The sequence below is a fragment of the Lipotes vexillifer genome, unplaced genomic scaffold (assembly GCF_000442215.2).
Source record: "Lipotes vexillifer unplaced genomic scaffold, Lipotes_vexillifer_v1.1 scaffold299, whole genome shotgun sequence".
NCBI classification, from domain to species: domain Eukaryota; kingdom Metazoa; phylum Chordata; class Mammalia; order Artiodactyla; family Lipotidae; genus Lipotes; species Lipotes vexillifer.
Genome location: NW_006784347.1, coordinates 2,648,092 through 2,674,813, shown reverse-complemented (window position 1 = coordinate 2,674,813; position 26,722 = coordinate 2,648,092). Strand labels below are relative to the sequence as shown.

Genomic DNA, 26,722 nt, shown 5'->3' with positions numbered 1-26,722 from the left:
AGGTGCACAGGCTTCAGTAGTTGTGGTTTGTGGGCTCTAGAGTGCAGGCTCAGTAGTTGCGGCACACGGGCTTAGTTGCTCTGCGGCATGTGGGATCTTCCGGGATCTTCCTGGACCAGGGATCGAACCTGTGTACCCTGCACTGGCAGGTGGATTCTTAACCACTGTGCCACCAGGGAAGTCCCTAGTGTGTATATCTTTCTATCTAGAAGTTCTTTATCATTTTTCTCTAACATTTTTAGAACTTATTTTCTAGCTCTTGTGCATTTCCCCCATCCTGTCCATTCACCTGCACTGTCACTATATATATATATTGCAGCTATCTGTATGTCTTTCCTTCATGATGCTCCAAATTTGGCCATCTTCCAAGTCTTTAACCCAGGAAGCCCCTGCCTGCCTACAGGCCCTACACTGTCAGCTGCCATTCCAAAAGGGCAGCACTTGGGACCACAGCACTGGATACAGCTGCCTACTCTTTTCTGCAGGATAATCAGATCCCACCCCATCATGCCTCCTGGCCTCTATTATTGTTCATATATGTTATTCCCTATATGCCCTAATGGGAACCTCTCTTCTCCCTTCCAATCCTTTTCTGGTGCCCTCTGCCATTCTCTGGCTTTGATCAGTAACTCCCCATATGCTCAATTGCTCTGAAGCCTCCCTCCAGCTCCTGGCCTTCACTGAAGCCTTCCTCTCCAGGAAGGACACCACCCTTGAGTGGGTTTTTCTTCTTCCTCATCCACCCCAATACTAGAAATAGGGTGTACTCTTGCCCACTTCAAGCCCATTATGCCCCCTTCCCACCTGCAATCACTAGTGCTCTTTTGAGCACCAAGGGCCTTACACCTGTCGCCCCTCCCAACTGATTGATAGAAGCCATAATGCATAAATTCTCATCTTCTAACCTCCATGTGAAAAAGCTACACACACTTAACCATCCTATCTTTAAGGTTTAACCCTAAGTCAGTCCCACCTCTAATGACAAGCCCATACTTCAGCTCTTTTCTGATTTAGAGATCTTTTTTTGGGGTCCTCAAGTGCTATTTTTTTTTTTTTTTTTACTGTTTTTGTTCACCTACAGCAATAGGCTTCAGAAGCTGGCTGCTCTGTTGCTTTCGTGCACCTCTTTTAAAGTTTTAGGTCATAAATTCAAAGCAATAAACTTTAAGAAAATTTTTATTTTCAAAGTTAGTTATTGCATAAAAAGTATTAGTATATAGATAAGTTATTTAGAAATGATTCTTCTGGGTTAGATTGTTTACCAGGGCAGAGCTAGAATTGAGCCAGTAAAGTCCACACTTAGGAAGTCTGGCCTCATAGGAAGGGATTCTTACTGTACTGAAAGGAAGCCAGATGAAGCCGAGATTTGAAGCGCTCAGCTTCCAATTCCCGGAAGAAAGCATCATCGTCGTTCTGTGTTATCATGTACTGCAGCTGTTGAATTTCCTTCTCCATCTTAGATCTCAGTTCCCTCTTCACCTTATACAACATCTAAAAGAGAATTCATGTCATCCTGCTATTCACAACATTGATCCAGGCCCTCATGTATTTTTATTCCCTCTCCACCTTCCTGCTCATCAAGCTTCTGCAGTAATTTTAATAATTTCTCAGCAGCTCTTACGGAGACCTGAACAGGTAAAATCACAGAATACGTGTTTTGAATTGTAGATCGGTCTTATTAGTATCCTCTCCATTCCCCTTAAAAAGTGTAGTACAGTTGTTTTCCATTTCTTAAAAATGTAAATAAATGATTTCTATCTTGTTAATGATTACCTGGGCCTGGGATTTCTCTCTGGCTTTGAGCCCTTGACGTTCCTGGGATATGGCTTCTGCCAGCAATGAAAACTGTTTACAGGGAAGAGAAAAAACCTTATATTTGTCTGTGGTCTAAATGTAACAATTCTTATGTTCACAGGCTTAAAATCTTCTTTATTTTAATGGAAATAGGGCAATATTCTGTACTGTGGTCAAGCACTAGCTTATTTTACCTTAAATTTCAGTCAGTCCAACCTGTATAGTGACAAGTTCCAAATTAATATGTGGAGGCTTACTTGTTCAGCAGACTAAGCTGATGTCTGACACCGGGCAGTCAGGATTAAGCACGTCAGAATGTAAACTAGCAGCGGTGAACCCACCTGGTCTTTATAGTAGTTCTCCATTGAGTCCAGTTCATTTTGATGCTGTCTCTTTTGTTCATCTCGCTTTTCTTTGGCATAGTTTCTTAGGTCTCGTAATCTTTGCTTTTGAATTTGTAAACCTTCTTCAAACAGTTTCTTAAATATCTGCCAGTTATTTAGTTAGAAAAATAGTGAATTTTCATGGAGGAATAAAATTCTGCCCAACTAGAGGTATGTAAAAAAATCTCTGTGAACTACAATCAGTATAAAGTAACAGCTTTATTGAGATGTAATTCACATACTACAAAGTAACGGCTTTGAGATATAATTCACATACTATAAAATTCACCCTTGTAAGATGTATAAATCAGTAGATTTTACTATATTCAGAGTTGTGCAACCATCACCGCTAACTGCAGAACGTTTTCTTCACTCCAAAAAGAAACCCCATAACCATTAGCAGCCACTCCCCTCCCCCTCCCCCTAGCAATCACTACTCCACTTTCTATGCCTATAGATTTACCTATTCTGGACATTTCATATAAATGGTATCATATAGTATGGGGCCTTTTGTATTTGGCTTCTTTCACTTAGCATAATTTTTCAAGGTTCATCTATATTATAGCATGAATCACTATGAAATTCTTTTTTTTCATTGCCACATAATACTCTACTGTATGGATATATCACACTTTATCAATTCACCAACTGATAGACGTTATTTCCTCTTCTTGGCTGTTATAAATAGTGCTGCTGTGAACATCTGTGTATAGTTACCTAGGAGTAGAAGTGCTGAATTATATGTTTAACCTTTTGAAGAACTGCCAGACTGTATTCCAAAGTGGTTGCACCATTTTATAACCCCACCAGCCCTGCATGTGTGTTCCAACTTCTCTACATCCTTGCCAGCACTTTTTTATTTTAGCCATCTTAGTGGGTGAGAGTTTATCTCATTGTGGGTCTGATTTGTATTTCTTAAATGACTAATGGTATTCAGCATCTTTTCCTGTATCCCAAAGATTCTTTACTACTTTCAGAAAAGAACTCTCAAGCAGCCATGTATATAGGAAAAGAACCCTAGAGTAGAAACAAACACTGCATGTACACAGCTGAGGGCCATGTGGTTATCATCTAACTAGGCCACAGGTATACAAACTGTTCAAAGGATTCGGATATGCTCACTTGTCCTCCACTGATTGATCAAGAATTCTTACTAAGGTACAGTCATGCATTCATCAGCCGGCAGTATTACCTTACTGTCAAATTACTTAACATCTCAAAGCCTTAGTAGTATCCTCTAGAAATGAGGATAATACTATGACCCACTTCAGAGTATTGAGTCCCGTTAAGTATATTACCTTAATGTTTTACTCTAGAGATGAAATTTATTGCTAGTTTGGAATCCCAAGCTTGATTAGGATGAGATAGCAAATACCTTGTGGAAAGATCTCACAGCATATCTGTCCTACATTATTTTCCTGGTTTTGAGTGGAATCCGAGGTCATCTAATCACACCTTAAATTCCTGTCTGTCTCTTAACAACATGCTCCCAAACCCCTAAAGCAGGTGTCCTGGAGAAGTACCGACACTTGGGACGTCAGAGGGAATTAAGACCTCACATTAAGATAAGGACAGTAGAGAAATACAGATGAAGAGGCACATGAAAAGATGCTCAACTTCACTAATTATTAGAGAAATGCACGTCAAAACTACAATGAGGTATCACCTCACACCAGTCAGAATGGCCATCATTAAAAAGTCTACAAATAGGGCTTCCCTGGTGGCACAGTGGTTGAGAGTCCACCTGCTGATGCAGGGGACATGGGTTTGTGCGCCAGTCTGGGAAGATCCCACATGCCACGGAGCAGCTAGGCCTGTGAGCCATGGCCGCTGAGCCTGCGCGTCCAGATCCTGTGCTCCGCAATGGGAGAGGCCACAACAGTGAGAGGCCCACGTACCCAAAAAAAAAAAAAAAAAAAAGTCTACAAATAAATGCTGGAGAGGGTGTGGTGAAAAGGGAATCCTCCTACACTGTTGGTGGGAATGTAAGTTGGTGCACCCACTATGGAAAACAGTATGGAGTTTCCTCAGAAAAACTGAAATCAGAATTACCATATGATCCAGCAATTGCACTCCCAGGCATATATCTGGACAAAACTAATTTGAAAAGGTACATGAACCCCCTGTGTTCACTGCAGCACTATTCACAATAGCCAAGACATGGAAACAACCTAAATGCCCATCAACAGATGAATGGATAAAGATGTGGTATTTATATACAATGGCATATTACTCAGCCATAAAAAAGAACAAAATAATGCCATCTGCAGCAACATGGATGCAATTAGTGATTATCATACTAAGTGAAGTCAGAAAGACAGATACCATAAGATACCACTTATCTGTGGAATCTAAAATATGACACAAATGAACCTATCTACCAAACAGAAACAGACTCACAGACATAGAGAACAGACTGGTGGCTGCCAAGGGAGAGAGGGCTGAGGGAGGGAGTTGGGGGAAGGATGGAGTGGGACATTGGGGTTAGCAGATGCAAGCTTCTATATATAGAATGGATAAACAACAAGGTCCTACTGTATAGCACAGAGAACTATATTCAGTATCCTACAACAAACCCTAATGGAAAAGAATATATAAAAAATAATGTGTATATAGATGTATAATATATATACATGTATAATATGTATAATATATTCATATATATATGAATCACTGCTGTATAGCAGTAATTAACACAACATTGTAAACCAACAACAATTAAAAAAAAAAGACAAGGGCAGGAGAGACAGAGTAGACTGGGATGCACTATGGGGGTAATAAAATGAGGTGTGGGCAAGTCTGAACTCTAGCCAGCATTTTGGACTTGCATTTGGATTTTGGATTCACACTGGGACAAAAGTCACAAAGAAGGTGGTCCTAAAAAGGTAACAGACAAAAATTTACCTTCTTAACTGGATTGGACAGAAAAGCAATATTTACCATTTCTTCCCGGGTCCTCATCCTCATCAGTTTTGAATGCAACTGAACTCTATAATCATCATAATATTTTCGGGCACGAACAGTCTGCTGCCGATTTTCTTTTATCTTTGATTGGGTCAACTTCTGCCTGTGAATGTGGTCCTTGAAGTCTTGCTAAGAAAGGGAAGGGGAAAAAGAGGTAAGGACAAGAGGAAGACAGACTCCGGTGTTCTCATCTGTCCCACTCCCCAACACGATGTCTTCAGGCAGTCAGCTGGGTATGGAGGGCCAGTAGCCTGCTGGCTGGGCATAGAGTGTGAAAGCCTGTCCATCCCCAGAAATCCTTTAGTCTTTAGTAGGTTCATCACCTCAGTCAGAAGGCTGCCCCACAGTCCCATGGTTAGGACTCCATGCTCCCACTGCAGGGGGTGCGGTTCAATCCCTGGTCAGGGAACTAAGATCCCATATGCTGTGCAGCCAAAAAAAAAAAAAGAAAAAAAAAAAAAAAAAAAAGAAAAGCTGCCCCAATAAGCCCCCAAGGCTGCAGAGAGCAGCAACAAATCCTCATGGACTGAGAATCTCATCTCCCCATTTCACCAGGGAGTCATCTAAGCCATACCCAGATGCCTGCTTAAAAGTAGTAGAAAACTGGCACCCTCAAAGATGTTCAAGCAGAGTTTGAGTTAACAGAAGTATCTATATCAAAACTAAGGAAATCAGGTGATAGCAAAGTAGTGAGGGTGAAATGAAATCATGTACACAAAGCCTTCAACTAGGTGTCCAGACACTTGTTTTCTTTTCCCCCACACCAGAGTCCCACATGCAGTTCCTGATGGCTTCCCCTTCTTTCTCTGGAACTACTTAGAATTATAGTTCTCATTGCTTATCTCTATACTCAAGTTTCTTCCTCTGGCTTATTGTCTTTGATCTCTGTCCTCCCCCTTCATGATACTCAGAGGATAATGTTGTACTATGTACGATTCTCAGTCCAAATTATAATGGAGGCATAGACAACCTCAGCTTTCTATTTGGGACCTGAGGAAGAAAAGAGAGGACAAAAAACACTAAGTTATAACCACCTGGTACCTCAAAGAGACTTGGAGGTAGAGACAGACCTGGATTAAAATCTCAACCTTGCCCTTGCTGATTATGGTGGGACCCAGGGCAAGTTAATATCTCAAAGCTTCAGGTTTTCCATTTCATAGAAAACGTTTCTATTATATTACTATAAAGACTAAATGAAACTGTGTATATAAAGTATCTAGTACCTTAACCCTCTCATCAATTTTGGTTAAAGACCTAAATGCTTCCACAGGTTAAGTGTAAGAGGTATGAGTCAGTGGGGATATTGCCCAGCTGGTACAAATAAAAGTAATTAATATAACTTACCAGTCTCTTGTTATGTTCATATTCTTTCTTGATAAGCACAGTAAGGAGGTCGTGCCTTCTCAAGGCTTCTTCTATCTTTAAGTGGGGTACAAGGAAAACGAGGTTAATAATTCTATTCACTAGATTATCAAGGATAAGCTCTGCCCCTTTTTGGTTTATACTCCTATGCTTAATTGAAAATTATCTTACTTCATCCTGGAGTTTCTTCTTTGATCGATTTTCTCTATATGCATCTTTTTTGAGCTGTTCAACCTGTGCAATTTGCTGTTTCCACATTTTGCTTAGCGTTTGACCAGAAACATAGAGAAATGGAAACTGCTCCAGCATCAGGGGCAGGAGACCGTGTTCATTTCTCAGCAAAGAAAAAAAAAAAAAAAAAAAAAAAAAAAAAAGATGCTCTTAATCTGAGAAACTCACTGACAGCTTTTAAGAAGAAATCTCATCCCACCTTCCTGGGAGATCAAAGCCTATCTAAGTGATGTGGTTCTGAGCCTGAAAAGAACAATTCTAAAAGTGTGTTATTACTTTTGCATTCCTTCTCTGATTGGGATAGCCAATTACTAGTAAGGATGAAAATAACCTCAACATTTCTGACTGATGACATGCTGGTTTTGTGAAGTCCATCCTAACTGCTCAGCTGATTCAGCGCCTGGGGTGGATGCTGTGTGTGTGGTCAAACTGCCTCCCAGGAGGGCTGAGGAGTCTAAGTCTCTGATGGGATGTAGTTAGAAGGCCAGTGGTCTTTGAAACTGTACCCTGGCACCAACTGTCAATATAACAGGAGCTGGACAGGCCCTCTGCTTGCTTTGGAGCATCCCTTTAGTTCTACCAACTTCCCAGAAACAAAAGACAACCAGCATGAGTGAGCAGAGTGAAGCTAAAGCTGGAACAGCTGGTCACAGCCATCACATTCCTCTGGTGCCAATATACTGGTATATATTTAAGAGTTTTAGAGAAATTCCTCATTAAGAGTTTTATCTCTCTTTACAGAAATCTAGCATATGGCAGTGAGAGAAGAGGGAACCTTCTCCAGCTGACTGGTAGATGCTGGTTCTCAGTGCTGTGTCCTTGGCATGTAGCACACACTTTCAAAGGATGCCAGTTTTCCATAAAGTACAATTTTGTGGTTCTTACTTGGAACTGCTTTATTTGGCTTTGGCAAGCCACCTCTTGGACCTGGAGTTGTGGTTTTTCTAGAGTAAATCTTCCAGGGCTGACTGTGTTTTGGAGTTCCTTTATGAACAGTTTCTCTATATATTTTTTCCTTAGGAGCAGATATAAAACAGAATAGAAATGAGAAGTCTAATAACTCTTTCATACATCATCTTAAATATTACATAGGGACAAAAATAGCTAACATAATCCCCAGCCAAACCACCTTACTTCAAATTTCTACAGTCTGGGGATTTCCCTGGTGGCACAGTGGTTAAGAATCTGCCTGCCAATGCAGGGGACACGGGTTCGAGCCCCAGTTCAGGAATATCCCACATGCCGCAGAGCAACTAAGCCCGTGCGCCACAACTACTGAGCCCATGTGCCACAACTACTGAAGCCCATGCACCTACAGCCCGTGCTCCACAAGAGAAGTCCCACACCACAATGAAGACCCAACACAGCCAAAAATAAATTACTTAATTAAAAAAAAAATTCTACAGTCTGGTTATTTACCTACTCTAAGTTAAATGCCTCTTTAGTTTCTGGCATCCTCTGGAGTTTGAAAAAGCATTGAATCTTTTTCAAGTTTCATAGTTGCCATAGCCCCACACCCTAAATACAACTACTAATGATGTTCTGATGTACTTGCTTCTTTTGACAACCTTTTCCACGTAGATTAAAAAAGTTCTTAAACGATGTTGTTTTAACCACACCATATGCTATATTCTGTTTTGTTTATGAACATTTTAGCATAAGCATTTTCTCCATGCTTTCATTTAGCTTCTGTAACTACTCTTTTGAAAGGCAACGAAACTTATGCTTTGGGTGTCTTCCAACCAGGCACGGAGCAACTGGGATTTCCTGTCTTCTTTTACTCTCCCTCTTTAACTTGTCAGCCTAGACTATCTTTTAAAGCCTTGGTGAACTAATAAGCAGTAGAAGCCCTTAAAAACTGATGGAAGTTTTAGGCAGGAGGGAAAAATACTAGTTTTGGGTACCATGTCTTGCCACATTTTAGCAACTTGCCTACCTATGAATAAAAGAAAATCCCACATCATGAAATGATATTCTGCTTTTTTCTAAGGGGCTAATAATGATTAAGGCCCTGCTGATTTTTTTCCTTTTAAGAAGATCATCTCTGTACTTTCCACTGATCTGATCAAATGGCATTTATTACAGTAGAGACTTTTACCCACTGTTTCCTCCTTGTCATTTATTCCTAGAGGTCCAATATTCTCTTGAACTTTATTTCTTCTTAGTTCCTTTTCAAATGCTTCAGTTATTGCCTACAGGGGAAAAGGCCATATGATATTATAGTTACTAAAAACATACAAATGAAAATGAAGGAAAAAAAATCAATCTAAGATTCTGCCATTCCATTCACTTTTTTAAAGTTCCTTTCAGGCTATATATATCATTAAATATACATTATTTAACAGATATGTAATTGGGACAAAACACAACTTTACATACTTTTTTTGTTCTCACAGTTCCTGTAATTATTTTGATACACACTTGAGTGGAAGTTACATGTTTGAGTTGAAGTTACATGTTATTTTAAGACATCTAAATTAGTTTGTTTTCACCATTATAAAACATACTGTAGCAAACAACTTAAGTGTTCTAAATTTATGCTACATTTCAATATCCCTATTCCACAGTAGAAAGTCTTCCTTAGTAATCATACATTCTCCTGTTGAACCCTAAGAGGAGGGGTCTCATTCCTATTTGGGCATTTTCATCCTATCTGTAATTCAAATAGCCAGTCACATTTAATCCACCTCAAATTCTCTTCATTTCTAAAGCTCTCTCTGAAAATGCCTGTCTACACTGATAATACTTTCTTAACCCACTAGAGTACTGACTAAGCTATATCTAATAAGGTTAGTTTTTTTAGAGTTTCATGAGTACAAGTTTTATGTTCCCTAATGGGGGACGTAAAAGCTATGTCACATAATTTTGTCATCCACTTAGCTCAAGAATATTAAATGCATTTTAAGCCTTTAGTCAACAGCATGTTCACTGTAGCATTTGGCTAAGGTAAATGGTAATGCCTGCTGCCCAATGGCGGTCAAGAGATGGGATATACCTTTGCTTGAAATTGGCGGGTATCTGTTTCTTTTGGCTTTCGCTGCCTTTTTCTCTCCATATGGAACTGTTTGTTTTTGTTAATTGGAGATGTAGAAAGTGAATGAGATCGGGAGGGTGGCTTTCTATGCATGGCAAGTCCTACAACACAAGAGAGACATGTACCATCAATTTCTGACAGTCAGAAATGTTAAGTGGGCACCAAATAGTTGACTGTTACCAAATCCAAAGAGACTATGGATGTGCTAAATGTACTCTCTCCTATAACTAATTTCTGTTTGTTTATATGTTTAATCACACCAAGCAAACGGACTAATGCACATAATGTGTACTCAAAATGTCTCAAAGAAGTACTAAGGTTCTATATTCAATTTTGGGTTGAAAATGGTGCAACATGTGGAATGCCTGCTGCACACAAAGCCCTATACTTAGTACTCGTGGTGGTGGAGGCGAAAAAGCCATCTGAGCTGTATGTCTGCTATCCTTTGACCGATCTAGGTCCTGAGGAGGGGGCTGTAAGTACATATACACATCCTTATAAAGCAGAATGCTTATATGCAAAGGTTACTGTAGCTTAGCATTTTTAAGCAGTCCTGTTCTTCCCTACTTAGCAGTCTAGTCCTCCTAATTCCATACTGCCTAAGAGATCTAACGAATTACTTCCCTCCGCAAACCTTTTTATGTTCCATCGTTTATAAATATGCTCAGGAATCTGCTAATTGTGAGGAGGGGGACTCCATGCCTTTTTGGAAAAGCAAATAATTCAATATAGCTCTAAGGTCAAGGAAATTTGATACCCTTCTAAATAAATTTTCCCAGAAAATTAAAATGTCCCTGAGCTTTTTTCTCTTCACTCTCTTTTAATTCAAATCTTTCAAATTAATTTAAAACTTAAAGATGTTAAGTTAAACTGACTTGCACGATCTATTTTAAATGATGTTTTAATAACACTTTTACTATGTCCACAATGTATTCTTCTTTAGAAACTGAAGAGCCAATAAAAATAACATTTTAACTTATAATGTGTTTTTAAGATGGGATACAATGTACATGTCAGGGAAACATGTACGTTACTGGATGAGGGTTCCTAGAGATTACCTGCGTCAAATTTAAGGGAAGACAGACGAAATAATCAAGAGAACGAAAAAGTACTCTTGGAGTAAGGAAAACAAAACAAAACTGAAAAGTTAAGGAAATTTTGGATGAGAAATAGATTGCTTCTAGAGAAACAAGAGATGACCAAAGTCGATAAAAGTGAATGGAAAACATGCAAAATTTTAGTTGGTGGAAGACAGGATAATTATTTGAACAAGCAGTAGGAAACATCTGCAAGGATGTGGCAAACCAGAAACCGTCATGCATTGCTGATATGAGTACAAACTGGTGCAATCACTTTGGAGGGGAATTTGGCAATGGTGAAAAAGTGTAAACTCCTAGGTCTAGCAATTCTAGTAGATATAGATCCTAGAGAAACTTCTGCACATATTTACAGGTTGTTCATTGCAGAACTGTTTGCAGTTATGAAATCTGGAAACAATCTATATGTCCTGCAATGGTGGGGGGGACATGTATGTACATAAATAAAAATACATACTCGGGCTTCCCTGGTGGCGCAGTGGTTGGGGGTCCGCCTGCCGATGCGGGGGGCACTGGTTCGTGCCCCGGTCGGGGGGGATCCCGCGTGCCGCGGAGCGGCTGGGCCTGTGAAACATGGCCGCTGGGCCTGCGCGTCCGGAGCCTGTGCTCCGCGATGGGAGAGGCCACAACGGTGAGAGGCCCGCATACCGCAAAAAAAAAAAAAAAAAAAAAAAAATACACACTCATACAAATGGGGTACACTGTATGAACTCAGTTATGCAGTAGTTAAAATGAAGAACTGGAAGTATCAACATAGATTTTTAAAACAATGTTAATAGAAAAAAAGTTGCAGAATAACATATATCTGTATATTAAAAAAACATAAAACAATAGTTTAGACAAGTAACAATGCTATTAAAGTATAAAGACAGGGATGAGATGGTCCAGTTCAAGATGGCAAAACAGAGGCTCCTGAACTCACCTCCTCCCACAGACACTGAAACCTACACTAAATATGGAATAATTCCCTCTGAAAGGAATCCAGACACTAGCTGAGTGACACATGAGAAAAAACCCACATCAAAAAGGGTTGTGGCACACCTTAATCTACTAAGAGCCATTAAGAATGAAGAAAATGGTTTGGACAAACACAGATTTGAGAACCAACCAAGAGCTAGGGATGGGCTGAATGATAAGAGTCATCTCCTATGCAAGACTACTCCTTCGAGACTGGGAGAGTGGCTGTTTTATCTAATGCACAGAAACCAACACAGTCAGGAAAATGAAGAGACACAAGAATACGTTCCAAACAAAAGAACAAGATAAAACTCAAGAAACAGATTTTGATGAAATAGATAAAGGATTTACTTGACAAAGAGTTCAAAATAATGGGCATAAAGATGCTCACTGAGGTCAGGAGAACAATGAGAATTTCAACGAAGTGAGAATTTTAATGAAGAGAAAATATAAGAAAGTACCAAACATTAAAAAATCCTTTTAAAAAATAAAAAAAAAATTTAAGTACCAAACAAATCACAGAGCTAAAGAATACAATAATGGAGGTTGAGAGTCCGCCTGCCAATGCAGGGGACACAGGTTCGGGACCTGGTCCCGGAGGATCCCACATGCCATGGAACAGCTAGGCCTGTGCACCACAGCTGCTGGGCCTATGCTCTGGAGCCTGCGTGCCTGGAGCCTGTGCTCTGCAGTGGGAGAAGCCACCGCAGTGAGAAGCCCACACACCGCAATGAAGCATAGCCCTTGCTCACCACAACTAGAGAAAACCTGCGTGCAGCAACAAAGGCCCAATGCAGCCAAAAATAAGTAAATAAATTTAAAAAACAAAAAAGAATACAATAATGGAGTTCAACAGCAGACTAGGTGAAGTGAGAGAAAGTATTAGCCAACTTAGGGCAATGGAATTCATCTAAACAGAAGAGCAAAAAGAAAAAACAATGAGAAAAAGTGAAGATGACTTAAAGGACTCCATCAAGTGGACCAATATTCACATTATAGGGATCCCAGAAGGAGAAGGGAGAAAGTGGCAGAAAGCTTATACAAAGAAATAATGGCTGAAAACTCCCCTAATCTGGGGAAAGAAACAAGACATGCAGATCCAAGAAGCTCAGAAACTTTAAAATAAGATAAATCCAAAGAGACCCACACTGAGACATATTATAATTAAACTGTCAAATTTAATTTGAGAGACTCTTAAAAGCAGTAAAAGAAAAGCAACTTGTTATGTACAAGGAAACCCCTATAAGACTATCAGTAGATTTTTCATCAGAAACTTTGCAGGCCAGAAGAGAACAGCAAAATATATTCAATCTGCTGAAAGAAAAACTGCAACCAAAAACACTCTACCCAGCAAAGCTGTCCTTCAGAATTGAAGGAGAGGTAAAGAGCTTTCCAGACAAGCAAAAGCTGAATGAATGAGGAATTCATCAACATTAGTACAGCCTTACAAAAAATTTTAAAGGGACGTTTTTTTTTTGGCTGCACTGCACCGTGCGGCTTGTGGGTTCTCAGTTCCCCAAGCAGGGATTGAACCCAGGCCACGGCAGTGAAAGTCTGGAATCCTAAACACTAGGCCACTCTGTTAAAGCGAGTTTTTCAAGCTGCAATAAAAGGGTGCTAATTAGTAACAAGAAAACATAAAGTATAAATCTCATTGGTAAAGATAAATAATTATTTAAATTCAGAATACTCTAATGTTATAATGGTGGTAAGTCATATACCAAATCTAGTATGAAGACTGACAAACAAAAATAGTAAAAATAACTATAACTACAATAATTTGTTAATGTATACACAAGGAAAAAGAATGTAAAATGTGGCATCAAAAACATAAAATGAAGGGAAAGTAAAAATGTAGAACTTTAATGTGTGTTTCAACTTATCACCTTAAAATATGCTCTTATAAATATGTTTTATATAAGCCTTATGGTAACCACAAAGCAGAAACTTAGATATACAAAACAAAGAGAAAAATCTAAGCTACTATTAGGGAAAATCCTCAAGTCACAAAGGAAGACAGCAAGAAAAGAAGAAAGGAACAAAGGAATTACAAAGCAGCCAGAAAACAATTAACAAAATGACATTTAGACCATATCAATCAGTAAATAATTACTTGAAATGTAAATGGACTAAATTCTCCAATCAAAACACACTGAGTAGCTGAATGGATTAAAAATAATAAAAGACCCAACTATGCTGCCTACAAGAGACTCCATCTTTAAGGACACACACAGACTAACAGTGAAGGGGTGGGAAAAGATATTCCATACAAATGGAAACCTAAAGAAAGCCGGTGTAGTAGCTATACTTCTAACAGACAAAATAGACTCTAAAACAAAAACTATAATGAGAGACAAATAAGATCATTATACAATAATAAAAGAGTCAATTCATAAAAAGAATATAATTTTATGTAAGTTTTTTGCACCTAAATAGGAGTACCTAAATATATAAAGCAAATATTAACAGACCCAAAGGGAGAAATAATAGTACAGAAATAGTAGGGGACTTCGATTCCCCACTTTCAGCAGTGGATAGATCACCCAGACAGATCAATACGGAAATACTGGACTTAAATTACATGTTAGTCCAGATAACTTAACAGACATTTACTGAAAACTCTTATGCCAAAGCAGCAGAATACACATTCTTCTCCAACGCACATGAAACAATCTCTGGGACAGATCATATGTTAGGCCACAAAACAAGTCTTTGAAAATTCTAAATGACTGAAATCATATCAAGCATCTTTTCTGACCATGATAGTATGAAACTAGAAATCAATTACAAGAAGAAAATGGGAAATTCACAAATACATGGAGATTAAGCAATATCATACTAGCCAACCAGTGGGTCAAGAAATCAAAAGAGAAATTTTTAAAATCTTAAGAAAAATGAAAATGGAAATACAATATACCAAAACTTATGGGATGCAGCAAAAACAGTTGTAAGAGGAAGTTCATAGCAATAAATGCCTACATTAAAAAACAAAGATATGACACCTAAAGTCAAGCACCAAAATAAACAGGTGGAACTATATCAAAGTAAAATTCTGCACCACAAAAGAAACGATCAAAGAAATGAAAAAACCACCTACAGAATGGAAAAAAAATTTGCAAATCAGATCTCTGATAAGGGGTTACTATACAAAATATATAAAGAATGCTTACAACTCAATAGCAAAAAACCAAATAATTCAATTGAAAAATGGATAAAAGACCTGAAGAGACATTTTTCCAAAGAAGATATACAAATGGCCAACACGTACATGACAAGGTGCTCAACAGCACTAATCATTAGGGAAATGTAAATTAAAACTACAATGAGATGTCATCTCACGCCTGTTAGAATGGCTATCATCAAAAAGAAGTAACAAGTGTTGGCAAGGATGTGGAGTAAAGGAAACCACTGTGCACTGCTGGTGGGATTATAAATTGGTACAGCCATTATGGAAAACAGTATGGAAGGTCCTCAAATAATTGAAAATAGAATTACCATATGATCCATCAATTTAATCTCTGGGAATATATACAAGGGAAACAAAAACACTATGTTGAAGAGGTATCTGTTTCCCCATGTTCAAAGCAGCATTATTTACAATAACCAAGACATGGAGCAATAGTTAAGTGTCCACTGACAGATGAATGGATAAAGATGATGTGGTATATACATACAATGAAATGTTATTCAGTCATAAGAAAGAAGGAAATTCCACCATTTGTGACAACATGGATGGACCTTGATTCCATTTTGCTAAGTAAAATAAGTCAGACAGAAAGACAAATACTGTATGAAATCACCTGTATGTGTAACTGAAAAAAAAAAAAAGAAACCAAACTCAAATGTGGAAATCTTAAAAAAAAAAAAAAAAAAAAAGCCAAACTCATATAAAAAGAGATCAGATTTGTGGTTACTAGAGGCAGGGGTAAAGGGTGGAGGAACTGGTCAAAAGGTACAAACTTCCGGTTGTAAAATAAGTACTAGGGATGTAATGCACAGCATGATGACTATAGTTAACCCTGCTGTGATGGTGTATTTGAAAGTTAAGAGAGTAGATACTAAGAGTTCTCATCACAAGTGAAATATTTTTTCTTTTGTATCTACGTGAGATAACAGATGTTCTCCCACAGGAGTGAAAGTTATGAACCCCATGACAGGCTCCCAAGCCTGGGGGTCTGGCAACAGGAGGAGGAGCTCTCAGAATCCGGCTTCGAAGACCAGTGGGGTTTGATCACAGGAATCCCACAGGACTGGGGAAAACAGAAACTCCACCCTCGGAGGGTGCACACAAGGTCCTGCGTGCACCAGGACCCAAGGAAAAAAGCAGTGTTCTCATAAGAGACTGGGCCAGACCTATCTGCTAGTATTGGAGGGTCTCCTGTGGAGGCAGGTGGTGGCTGTGGTTCACTTCAGGGACAAAGACACAGGTGGCGGTACTTCTGGGAAGTACTCATCAGCATGAGCCCTCCTGGGGGCTGCCATTTTCTTACCAGGACCTGGCCCTACCCAACAGCCTGTGAGCTGGCTGTGTGCTGGATGTCTCAGTCCAAATGGCCCACGGGGCAGGAACACAGCCCCACCCACCAGCAGGCAGGCTGCTTAGAGTCTTCCTGAGCACACAGCTGCCCACTTAACACACCCCTTGATACAGCCCAGCCCACCAGAGGGACAAGACACAGCTCTACCCACCAGTGGGCAGGAACTAGTCCCTCCCACCAGGAAGCCGGCACAAGCCTCTTAGACAGCCTCATCCACCAGGGGGCAGACAGCAGAAGCAAGAAAAGCCTCTACCCTGCAGCCTGTGGAATGGAAACCTCAATCACAGAAAAGTTAAACAAAATGAGACAGCAGAGGAATATGTCCCAGGTGAAGGAACAAGATAAAACCCAAGAAGAACAACTATGTGAAGTGGAGATAGACAATCTATGCAAAAAAGAATTCAGAGTAATGATAGTAAAGATGATCTAAGATCTCAGAAAAAGAATGGAAACAGATCGAGAAGATACAAAAAATGTTTAACAAAGACCTAGAACAACTAAAGAACAGAGATAAATACAATACAATAACTGAAATGAAAAATACACTAGAAAGAATCAATTGTAGAATAACTGAGGCAGAAGAACGAAAAAGTGGGCTGGAAGATGGAATGGTGGAAATCACTGCCAAGGAACAGAATAAAGAAAAAAGAATGAAAAGAGATGAGGACAGTCTAAGAGACATCTGGGGCATTAAATGCACCAACATTCACATTATAGGAGTCCCAGAAGGAGAAGACAGAGGAAAAGGACCTGAGAAAATACTGGAAGAGATAACAGATGAAAACTTCCCTAACACAGGAAAGGAAACAGTCACCCAAGTCCAGGAAGCGCAGAGAGTCCCAGGCAGGATAAACCCAAGGAGGAACACAATGAGACACACAGTAATCAAACTGACAAAAATTAAAGACAAAGAAAAAATATTAAAAGCAACAAGTAACATACAAGGGAACTCCCATAAGGTTATCAGCTGATCTCTCAGCAGAAACTCTGCAGGCCATAAGGGAGTGGCATGATATATTTAAAGTGATGGGGAAGGAGTCAAGATGGTGGTGTGGGAAAACGTGGAATTAGCATCTCCCCACAACTAGGGTGCCTACCGGCCACTGGTGAGAGACTCTGACCCCCAAGGAGACGGGAGGAACCCCAGAGTGAACCAGCAGGACGTACGGGAACCGAGGGGGGAGGAGAAGTGGAGGCCAAGACAGAAGTGGAGGCCCGACAGGCTCAGCGCCCTTGAAGCCAGGGAGATCAGGAGATGCAGGCAGGAGGGACTCTCTGGGAAGAGCAGGAGAGGAGCGGAGGGTGATCGCCTGGCCCACTTGGGCCGGGGAGCTGGCTGAGCTGCCAAGCCAGTTCTCCCTGCTCCAAAGCCCCATCCAGCCTGCGTGGGTCCTGGAGGCATAGGAGGGAGGCCGGGGAGATCAGCAGTGGCAGGCGGGAGGGGCCGTCCAGGAGGAGTAGGAAAGGAGCGGTGGGTGATTGCCCTGCCAACTGGGGCCCAGGGAGCCTGCTAAGCTCCCAGGCTGGTCCCCTGGGATCCAAAGCCCCCTCCTCCAGGCCATGTGGGTCCTTGGGGGCATAGGAAGGAGGCCAGGGAAATCAGGACAGGCAGGTTGGAGGGGGCCTCCAAGAGGAGCAGGAGAGGAGCAGAGGGCAACTGCCCCGCCCACTAGGGCAGAGGGAGCCTATTGAGCTCCCAGGCCAGTCCCCTGCCCTCCAAGGGCCCCCCTTACCCCACCCTCCAGCCGCATTGGTCCTGGGGGCATAGGAGGGAGGCCCAGGAGATCAAGGTGGGAGGGGCCCTCCCAGGCCCCAGACCGGAGGAGCAGAAGAGAGGAGGGCGTTTGCCCTGCCCACTTGAGCCCAGGAAGCCTGCTGGGCTCCCAGGTGAGGTCCCCCGCCCTCTGAGACCAGGGGTGGGAGGCACGCCTGGGCCCCTTCTGTTCCTTGACCCTAAGCCCCACCCCCCACAGCCCCCAGGGCCTTTTCCAGCCCTGTGGGTCCTGAGCATTGGCCCCACCCACCACACAAATCTCACCCTTGCTTAGGCCTCCCTCTCCACAGCCAAGGGCTCCCCCACCCCGCCCTTTCTTTTTCCTTTTCCCTCCTTGTTTTTACAATTGTGGTACTGATGTACTTTCCAGTTGTTGATTCATCTATATTTTTATTTTTACACTCTTTTTAATGTATGTTAGGTTCCTAGTCTAATTTTATTTTTTACATTGTTATTGTTCTATTTTTTATTTTTTGCTGCCCCACGCGGCTTGCAGGATCTTGATTCGTGAGCTCTGCAGTCGGAGCTCCAAGTCCGAACCACTGGACTAACAGAGAACCTCAGACCCCAGGGAATATTTATTGGAAGTGAGGTCTCAAAGAGTTCCTCATCTCATCAGCACCAAGACCCAGCTCTGCCCAACAGCCTACAAACTCCAATGTTGGAAGCCTCAGGCCAAACAACCAGTACAACAGGAACACAATACCACTCATTAAAAAACAAAAAAAGAAACAGCAAAAAAATGTCACTGATGAAGGAACAAGGTAAAAACCTACAAAACCAAATAAATGTAGAGGAAATAGGCAATCTACCTGAAAAAGAATTCAGAGCAATGACAGTGAAGATGATCCAGAATCTCGGAAACAGAATGGAAGCACGGATTGAGAAAATACAAGAAATGTTTAACAAAGATCTAGAAGAACTAAAGAACAAACAGAGATGAACAATACAATAACTGAAATGAAAAATACATTAGAAGGAATCAGTAACAGAATAACGGAGGAAGAAAAATGAGTAAGTGAGCTGGAAGACAAAATGGTGGAAATAACTGCTGAGGAGCAGAATAAAGAAAAAAGAATGAGGGCTTCCCTGGTGGTGCAGTGGTTAAGAATCTGCCTGCCAATGCAAAGGACACGGGTTTGAGCCCTGGCCCGGGAAGATCCCCCATGCCGAGGAGCAACTAAGCCTGTGTGCCACAACTACTGAGCCTGAGCTCTAGAGCCTGCAAGCCACAACTACTGAAGCCTGTGCACCTAGAGCCCGTGCTCCACAATGAGAAGCCACAACAATGAGAAGCCCTCGCACTGCAACGAAGAGTAGCCCCCGCTCACCGCAACCAGAGAAAGCCTGTGCACAGCAATGAAGACCCAACACAGCCATAAATAAATAAATAAGTAAATGTATTAAAAAAAAGAAAAAAAAGAATGAAAAAAACTGACAATCTCAGAGACCTCTGGGACATCATTAAACACACCAACATTCGAATTATAGGGGTCCCAGAAGAAGAAGAGAAAAAGGGTCTGAGAAAATATTTGAAGCGATTATAGTGGAAAACTTCCCTAACATGGGAAAGGAAATAGTCACCCAAGTCCAGGAAGCACAGAGAGTCCCATACAGGATAAACCCTAGGAAAAACACACCAAGACACATATTAATCAAACTAACAAAAATTAAATTCAAAGAAAAAAATATTAAAAGCAGCAAGGGAAAAACAAAAATAACATACAAAGGAATCCCCATAAGGTTATCAGCTGATTTTTCAGTGGAAACTCTGCAGGCCAAAAGGGAGTGGTAGAATATACTTAAAGTTATGAAAGAGAAAACCTACAACCAAGATTACTCTACCCAGCAAGGATCTCATTCAGATTCGATGGAGAAGTCAAAGGCTTTTCAGACAAACAAAAGCTAAGAGAATTCAGCACCACCAAACCAGCTTTAGAACAAATGCTAAGGAAACTTCTCTAAGCAGGAAACACAATAGAAGAAGACCCACAAAAACAAACCAAAAACAATTAAGAAAATGATAATATGAATATACATATTGATAATAACCTTAAATGTAAATGGATTAAATGCCCCAACCAAAAGACACAGACTGGCTAAATGGATACAAAAACATGACCCATATATATGCTGTCTACAAGAGAGCCACTTCAGAGCTTGGGACACATACAGATTGAAAGTGAAGGGATGGAAAAAGATATTCCATGCAAATGGAAAAGAAAGCTGGAGTAGCAATACTTGTATCAAATAAAATAGACTTTAAAATAAAGACTGTTACAAGAGATAAGGAAAGACACTACATAATGATCAAATGATCAATCCAAGAAGATATAACAATTATAAATGTTTAGGGAGCACCTCAATACATAAGGCAAAGGCTAACAACCATGAAAGGAGAAATCGACAGTAACACAATAATAGTATGGGACTTTAACACCCCACTTACACCAATGGACAGATCATCCAAACAGAAAATAAGTAAACACAAGCTTTAAATGACACAACAGACCAGACAGATCTGATATTTACAGAACATTCCACCCAAAAGTGGAAGAATATACTTTCTTCTCAAGTGCATATGGAACATTCTCCAGGACAGATCACATCTTGGGTCACAAATCAAGCCTCGTAAAATTTAAGAAAATTGAAATCGTATCAAGCATCTTTTCTGACCACAACGCTGTGAAACTGGAGATCAATTACAGGAAAAAAAATTGTAAAACACCCCAAATACATGGAGGCTAAATAGTGCACTACTAAATAACCAAGAGATCACTGAGGAAATCAAAGAAGAAATTTAAAATTACATAGAAACAAATGACAACGAAAACACGACGACCCAAAACCTATGGGACACAGCAAAAGCAGTTCTAAGAGGGAAGTTTATAGCAATTCAATCTCACCTCAAGAAACAAGAAAAATCTCAAAAAATCTAACCCCACACTTAAAACAACTAGAGAAAGAGGAACAAAGAAAACCCAAAGCCAGTAGAAGGAAAGAAATCATAAAGATCAGAACAGAAATAAATGAAATAGAAACAAAGAAAACAATAGCAAAGATCAATAAAACTAAAAGCTGGTTCTTTGAGAAGATAAACAAAATTGATAAAGCCTTAGCCAGACTCATCAAGAAAAAAAGGGAGAGGATGCAAATCAATAAAATTAGAAACGAAAAAGAAGAAATCACAACTGACACTGCAGAAATACAAAGGATTGTAAGAGACTACTACAAACAACTATATGCCAATAAAATGGACAACCATGAAGAAATGGACAAATTCTTGGAAAGGTTCAATTTTCCAGGACTGAACCAGGAAGAATTAGAAAATATAAACAGACCTATCACAAGTAATGAAATTGAAACCTTAATTAAAAATCTTCCAGCAAACAGAAGTCCAGGACCAGATGGCTTCACAGGAGAATTCTATCAAACATTTAGAAAAGAGCTTATACCGATCCTTCTCAAACTCTTCCAAAAAATTGCAGAGGGAGGAACACCCCCAAATTCATTCTACAAAGTCTCCATATCACCCTGATACCAAAACCAGAAAAAGATACCACAAAAAAAGATAATTACAGACCAATATCACTGATGAACATAGACACAAAAATCCTGAACAAAATACTAGCAAACAGAATCCAACAGCACATTAAAAGGATCATACAGGGCTTCCCTGCTGGTGTAGTGGTTGGGAGTCCGCCTGCCGATGCAGGGGACACGGGTTCATGCCCCGGTCCGGGAGGATCCCACATGCCACGAAGCGGCTGGGCCCATCAGCCATGGCCGCTGAGCCTGCGCATCCGGAGCCTGTGCTCCGCAACGGGAGAGGCCACAACAGTGAGAGGCCTGCGTACTGCAAAAGAACAGACAAAAAAAAACACAAAACTATCATACAACATGATCAAGTGGGATTTATCCCAGGGATGCAAGGATTCTTTAATATATGCAAATCAATCAATGTGATACATGACATTAACAAATTAAGGAATAAAAACCATATGATCATCTCAGTAGATGCAGAAAAAAGCTTTTGACAAAATTCAACACCCATTTACGATAAAAACTCTCCAGAAAATGGGCATAGAGGGAACCTACATAATAAAAGTCATATATGACAAACCCACGGCAAGCATCATACTCAATGATGAAAAACTGAAAGCATTTCCACTAGGATCAGGAACAAGACAAGGATGCCCACTCTCACCACTCTTATTCAACATAGTTTTGGAAGTCCCAGCCACAGCAATCAGAAAAGAAAAAGAAATAAAAGGAACCCAAATTGGAAAAGAAGTAAAACTGTCACTATTTGCCGATGACATGAAACTATATGTAGAAAATCCTAAAGATGCCACCAGAAGACTACTAGAACTAATCAGTGATTTTATGGTAAGGTTGCAGGATACAAAATTAATGCACAGAAATCTCTGGCATTCCTATACACAAACAGTGAAAAACCAGAAAGAGAAATTAAGGAAACAATCCCATTCACCATTGCAACAAAAAGAATAAAATACCTAAGAATAAACCTGCCTAAGGAGGCGAAAGACTTGTACACAGAAAACTATAAAACACTGATGAAACAATCCAAAGATGACATAAACAGATGGAGAAATATATCATGTTCTTGGATTGGAAGAATCAATATTATGAAAACGACTATACTGCCCAAAGCAATCTACAGATTCAATGCAATCCCTATCAAACTATCAATGGCATTCTTCACAGAATTAGAACAAAAAAATCTTACAATCTGTATGGAAACACAAAAGACCAAGCAATGTTGAGAAAGAAAAACGGAGATGGATGAATTAGGCTCCCCGACTTCAAACTACACCACAAAGCTACAGTAATCAAGGCAGTATGGTTTGGCACAAAAACAGAAATATAGATCAATGGTACAGGAAAGAATGCCCAGAGATAAACTCACACACATATGGGCACCTAAGTTACGCCAAAGGAGGCAAGAACGGACAATGGAGAAAAGACCACCTCTTCAATAAGTGGTGCTGGGAAAATTGGACAGCTACATGTAAAAGAATGGAATTAGAACACTACCTAACACCATACACAAAAATAAACTCCAAATGGATTAAAAACTTAAATGTAAGACCGGACACTATAAAACTTTTAGAGGAAAACATAGGAAAAACACTCTTTGACATAAACCACAGAAAAATCTTTTTTGACCCACCTCCTAAAGTAATGGAAATAAAAACAAAAATAAAAAATGGGACTTAATTAAACTTAAAAGCTTTTTAACATCAGGGAAACCGTAAACAAGACAAAAAGTCAACCCTCAGAATGTGCGAAAATATTTGCAAATGAAACAACAGACAAAGGATTCATCTCCAAGATATACAAACAGCTCATGGAACTCAATATCAAAAACACAAACAATTGAGTTAAAAAATGGGCATTAGGGCTTCCCTGGTGGTGCAGTGGTTGAGAGTCCGCCTGCCGATGCAGGGTACACGGGTTCATGCCCCGGTCCAGGAAGATCCCACATGCCACGGAGTGGTTGGGCCCGTGAGCCATGGCCGCTGAGCCTGTGCTCCGCAACGGGAGAGGCCACAACAGTGAGAGGCCCGTGTACCGCAAAAAAAAAAAAAAGGGCATTAGACCTAAATAGACATTTCACCAAGGCAGACACACAGATGGCCAAGAAGCACATGAAAAGATGCTCAACATCACTAATTATTAGAGAAATGCAAATCAAAACTACAATGAGGTATCACCTCATGCTGGTCAGAATGGCCATTATCAAAAAAGTTAGAAACAACAAATGCTGGAAAGTGTGTGGTGAAAAGGGAACCCTCCTACACTGTTGGTGGGAATGTAAATTGATACAACCACTATGGAAGACAGTATGGAGGTTCCTTAAAAAACTAAAAACAGAACTACCATATGACCCAGCAATCCCACTACTGGGCATATACCCTGAGAAAACCATAATTCAAAAAGAGACATGCACCACAATGTTCACTGCAGCACTATTTACAATAGCCAGGACATGGAACCAGCCTAAATGTCCATCGACAGATGAATGGAGAAAGAAGATGTGGCACATATATACAATGGAATATTACTCAGCCGTAAAAAGAAACAAAATTGAGTTATTTGTAGTGAGGTGGATGGACCCAGAGTCCGTCATACAGAGTGAAGTAAGTCGGAAAGAGAAAAACAAATACCATATGCTAACACATATATATGGAATCTTAAAAAAAAGTTACTGATGAACCTAGTTGCAGGGCAGGAATAAAGAGGTAGACATAGAGAATGGACCTGATGACATGGGGGGGGAGGGTGAAGCTGGGGCAAAGTGATAGTAGCATTGATGTATATACACTACCGAATGTAAAATAGTTGGCTGGTGGGAAGCATCAGCATAGCACAGGGAGATCGGCTCGGTGCTCAGCAATGACCTAGAGGGGTGGCATAGGGAGGATGGGAGGGAGGCTCAAGAGGGAGGGGATATGGGGACATATGTATGCATATGGCTGATTCGCTTTGTTGTGCAACAGAAACTAACACGGTATTGTAAAGTGATTATACTCCAATAAAGATGTATTAAAATAAATAAATTAATAAATGATCAAAGGGAAGAACCTACAACCAAGAATACTTTTACCCATTAAGGCTCTCATTCAGATTCAATGGAGAAATCAAAGCTTTACAGACAAGCAAAAGCTAAGAAAATTCAGGACCACCAGATCAGCTTTGCAACAAATGCTAAAGAACTTCTGGCAGAAAAGAAAAGGGCACAACTAGAAACAAGAAGAATACAAATGGAAAAGCTCACCATTAGGCAAACATACAGTAAAGGAAGGAAATCATCTGCATGCAAATATCATATCAAAACCAGCAATTGTGAGAAGAGGAGAGCAAAAATGCAGGATATTGGAATTGCATTTGAAATTAAAAAACCAGCAACTTAAAAACAATCTTGTTTATATATAGACTGCTATACCAAAACCTCACGGTAACCACAAACTGAAAATCTACAAAAATACACACACTAAAAAGAAAAAGGAATCCAAAGACAACACTAAAGTTAGGCATCAAATCACAAGAAAAGGGAACAAAAGAAGAAGGGAAGAAAACAGACGTACAAAAGGAAATCCCAAACAATTAACAAAAGGGCAATAAGAACATACATATCAATAATTACCTTAAACATAAATGGATTAAGTGCTCCAACCAAAAGACACAGACTGGCTGAATGGATACAAAAACAAGACCCATATATATGCTGTCTACAAGAGACCCACTTCAGATCTATGGACATATACTGAATGAAAGTGAGTGGATGGAAAAAGGTTTTCCATGCAAATGGAAATCAAAAGAAAGCTGGAGTAGCAATACCCATTTCAGATAAAATAGACTTTAAAATAAAGACTGCTGTTAAGAGACAAAGGACACTACATAATGGTCAAGGGATCAATCCAAGAAAAAGATATAACAACTGTAAATATATATGCACCCAACATAGGAGCACCTTAATATATAAGGTAAATAAATACAGCCATTAAAAGAGAAATCAACAGTAACACGATAATAGTAGGGGACTTTAACACCCCTCTTTCATCAGTAGATGGATTATCCAGATAGAAAATAAATAAGGAAACACAGGCCTTAAATGACACATTAAACCAAATAGACTTGATATTTATAGAGCATCCCATTCAAAATCAACAGAGTATACATTCTTCTCAAGTGCACACAGAACATTCTCCAGGATTGATCGCATGTTAGATCACAATGCAAGCCTTGGTAAATTTAAGAAAACTGAAACCATATCAAGCATCTATTCCAACCACAATGCTGAGATTAGAAATCAACTATAAGAAAACTGTAAAAAACACAAATACGTGGAGGCCAAACAATATGCTACTGAACAACCAATAAATCACTGAAAAAGTCAAAGAGGAAATCAAAAAATACCTAGAGACAAATGAAAATGAAAGCAAAATCTATGGGATGCAGCAAAACAGTTCTAAGAGGGAAGTTTATAGTGATACAATCTTACCTTAGGAAACAAGAAAAATCAGAAATAAACACCTAACCTTACACCTAAAGCAACTAGAGAAAGAAGAACAAACAAAACCAAAATTCAGAAGGAATCATAAAGATCAGAGCAGAAATAAATGAAATAGAAACAAAGAAAACAACAGAGAAGATCAATAAAACTAAAATCTGGTTCTTTGAAAAGATAAACAAAATTGATAAAAGCTTTAGCCAGACTCATCAAGAAAAATAGGAAGGGGGCCCAAATAAGTAAAATTAGAAATGAAAAATGAGAACTTACAACAGACACCACAGAAATACAACGGATCTTATAAGAGACTGCCAATAAAATGGACAACCTGGAAGAAATGGACAAATTCTTAGAAAGGTAAAATCTCCCAAGACTGAACCAGGAAGAAATAGAAAATATGAACAGACCAATCACAAGTACTGAAATTGAAACTGTGATTTAAAAACTCCCAACAAAAGTCGAGGACCAGATGGCGTCACAGGTGAATTCTATCAAACATTTAGAGAAGAGTTAACACCTATCCTTCTCAAATTATTCCAAAAAAATTGCA

General features: G+C 39.8%; 1 protein-coding gene across 1 annotated transcript in view; it reads right to left on the bottom strand.

Moving 5' to 3' along the window:
- Positions 1-1,314: 1,314 nt before the first annotated feature.
- CEP95 (centrosomal protein 95) overlaps positions 1,315-26,722 on the bottom strand; it is a 59,890-nt gene continuing 34,482 nt past the window's right edge. The window contains 9 exon segments of the mRNA XM_007456780.1: positions 1,315-1,491; positions 1,774-1,845; positions 2,136-2,282; positions 5,118-5,270; positions 6,486-6,560; positions 6,675-6,837; positions 7,568-7,749; positions 8,837-8,926; positions 9,730-9,869. Of these exon segments, the coding sequence (XP_007456842.1) occupies positions 1,315-1,491; positions 1,774-1,845; positions 2,136-2,282; positions 5,118-5,270; positions 6,486-6,560; positions 6,675-6,837; positions 7,568-7,749; positions 8,837-8,926; positions 9,730-9,869 (1,199 nt within the window).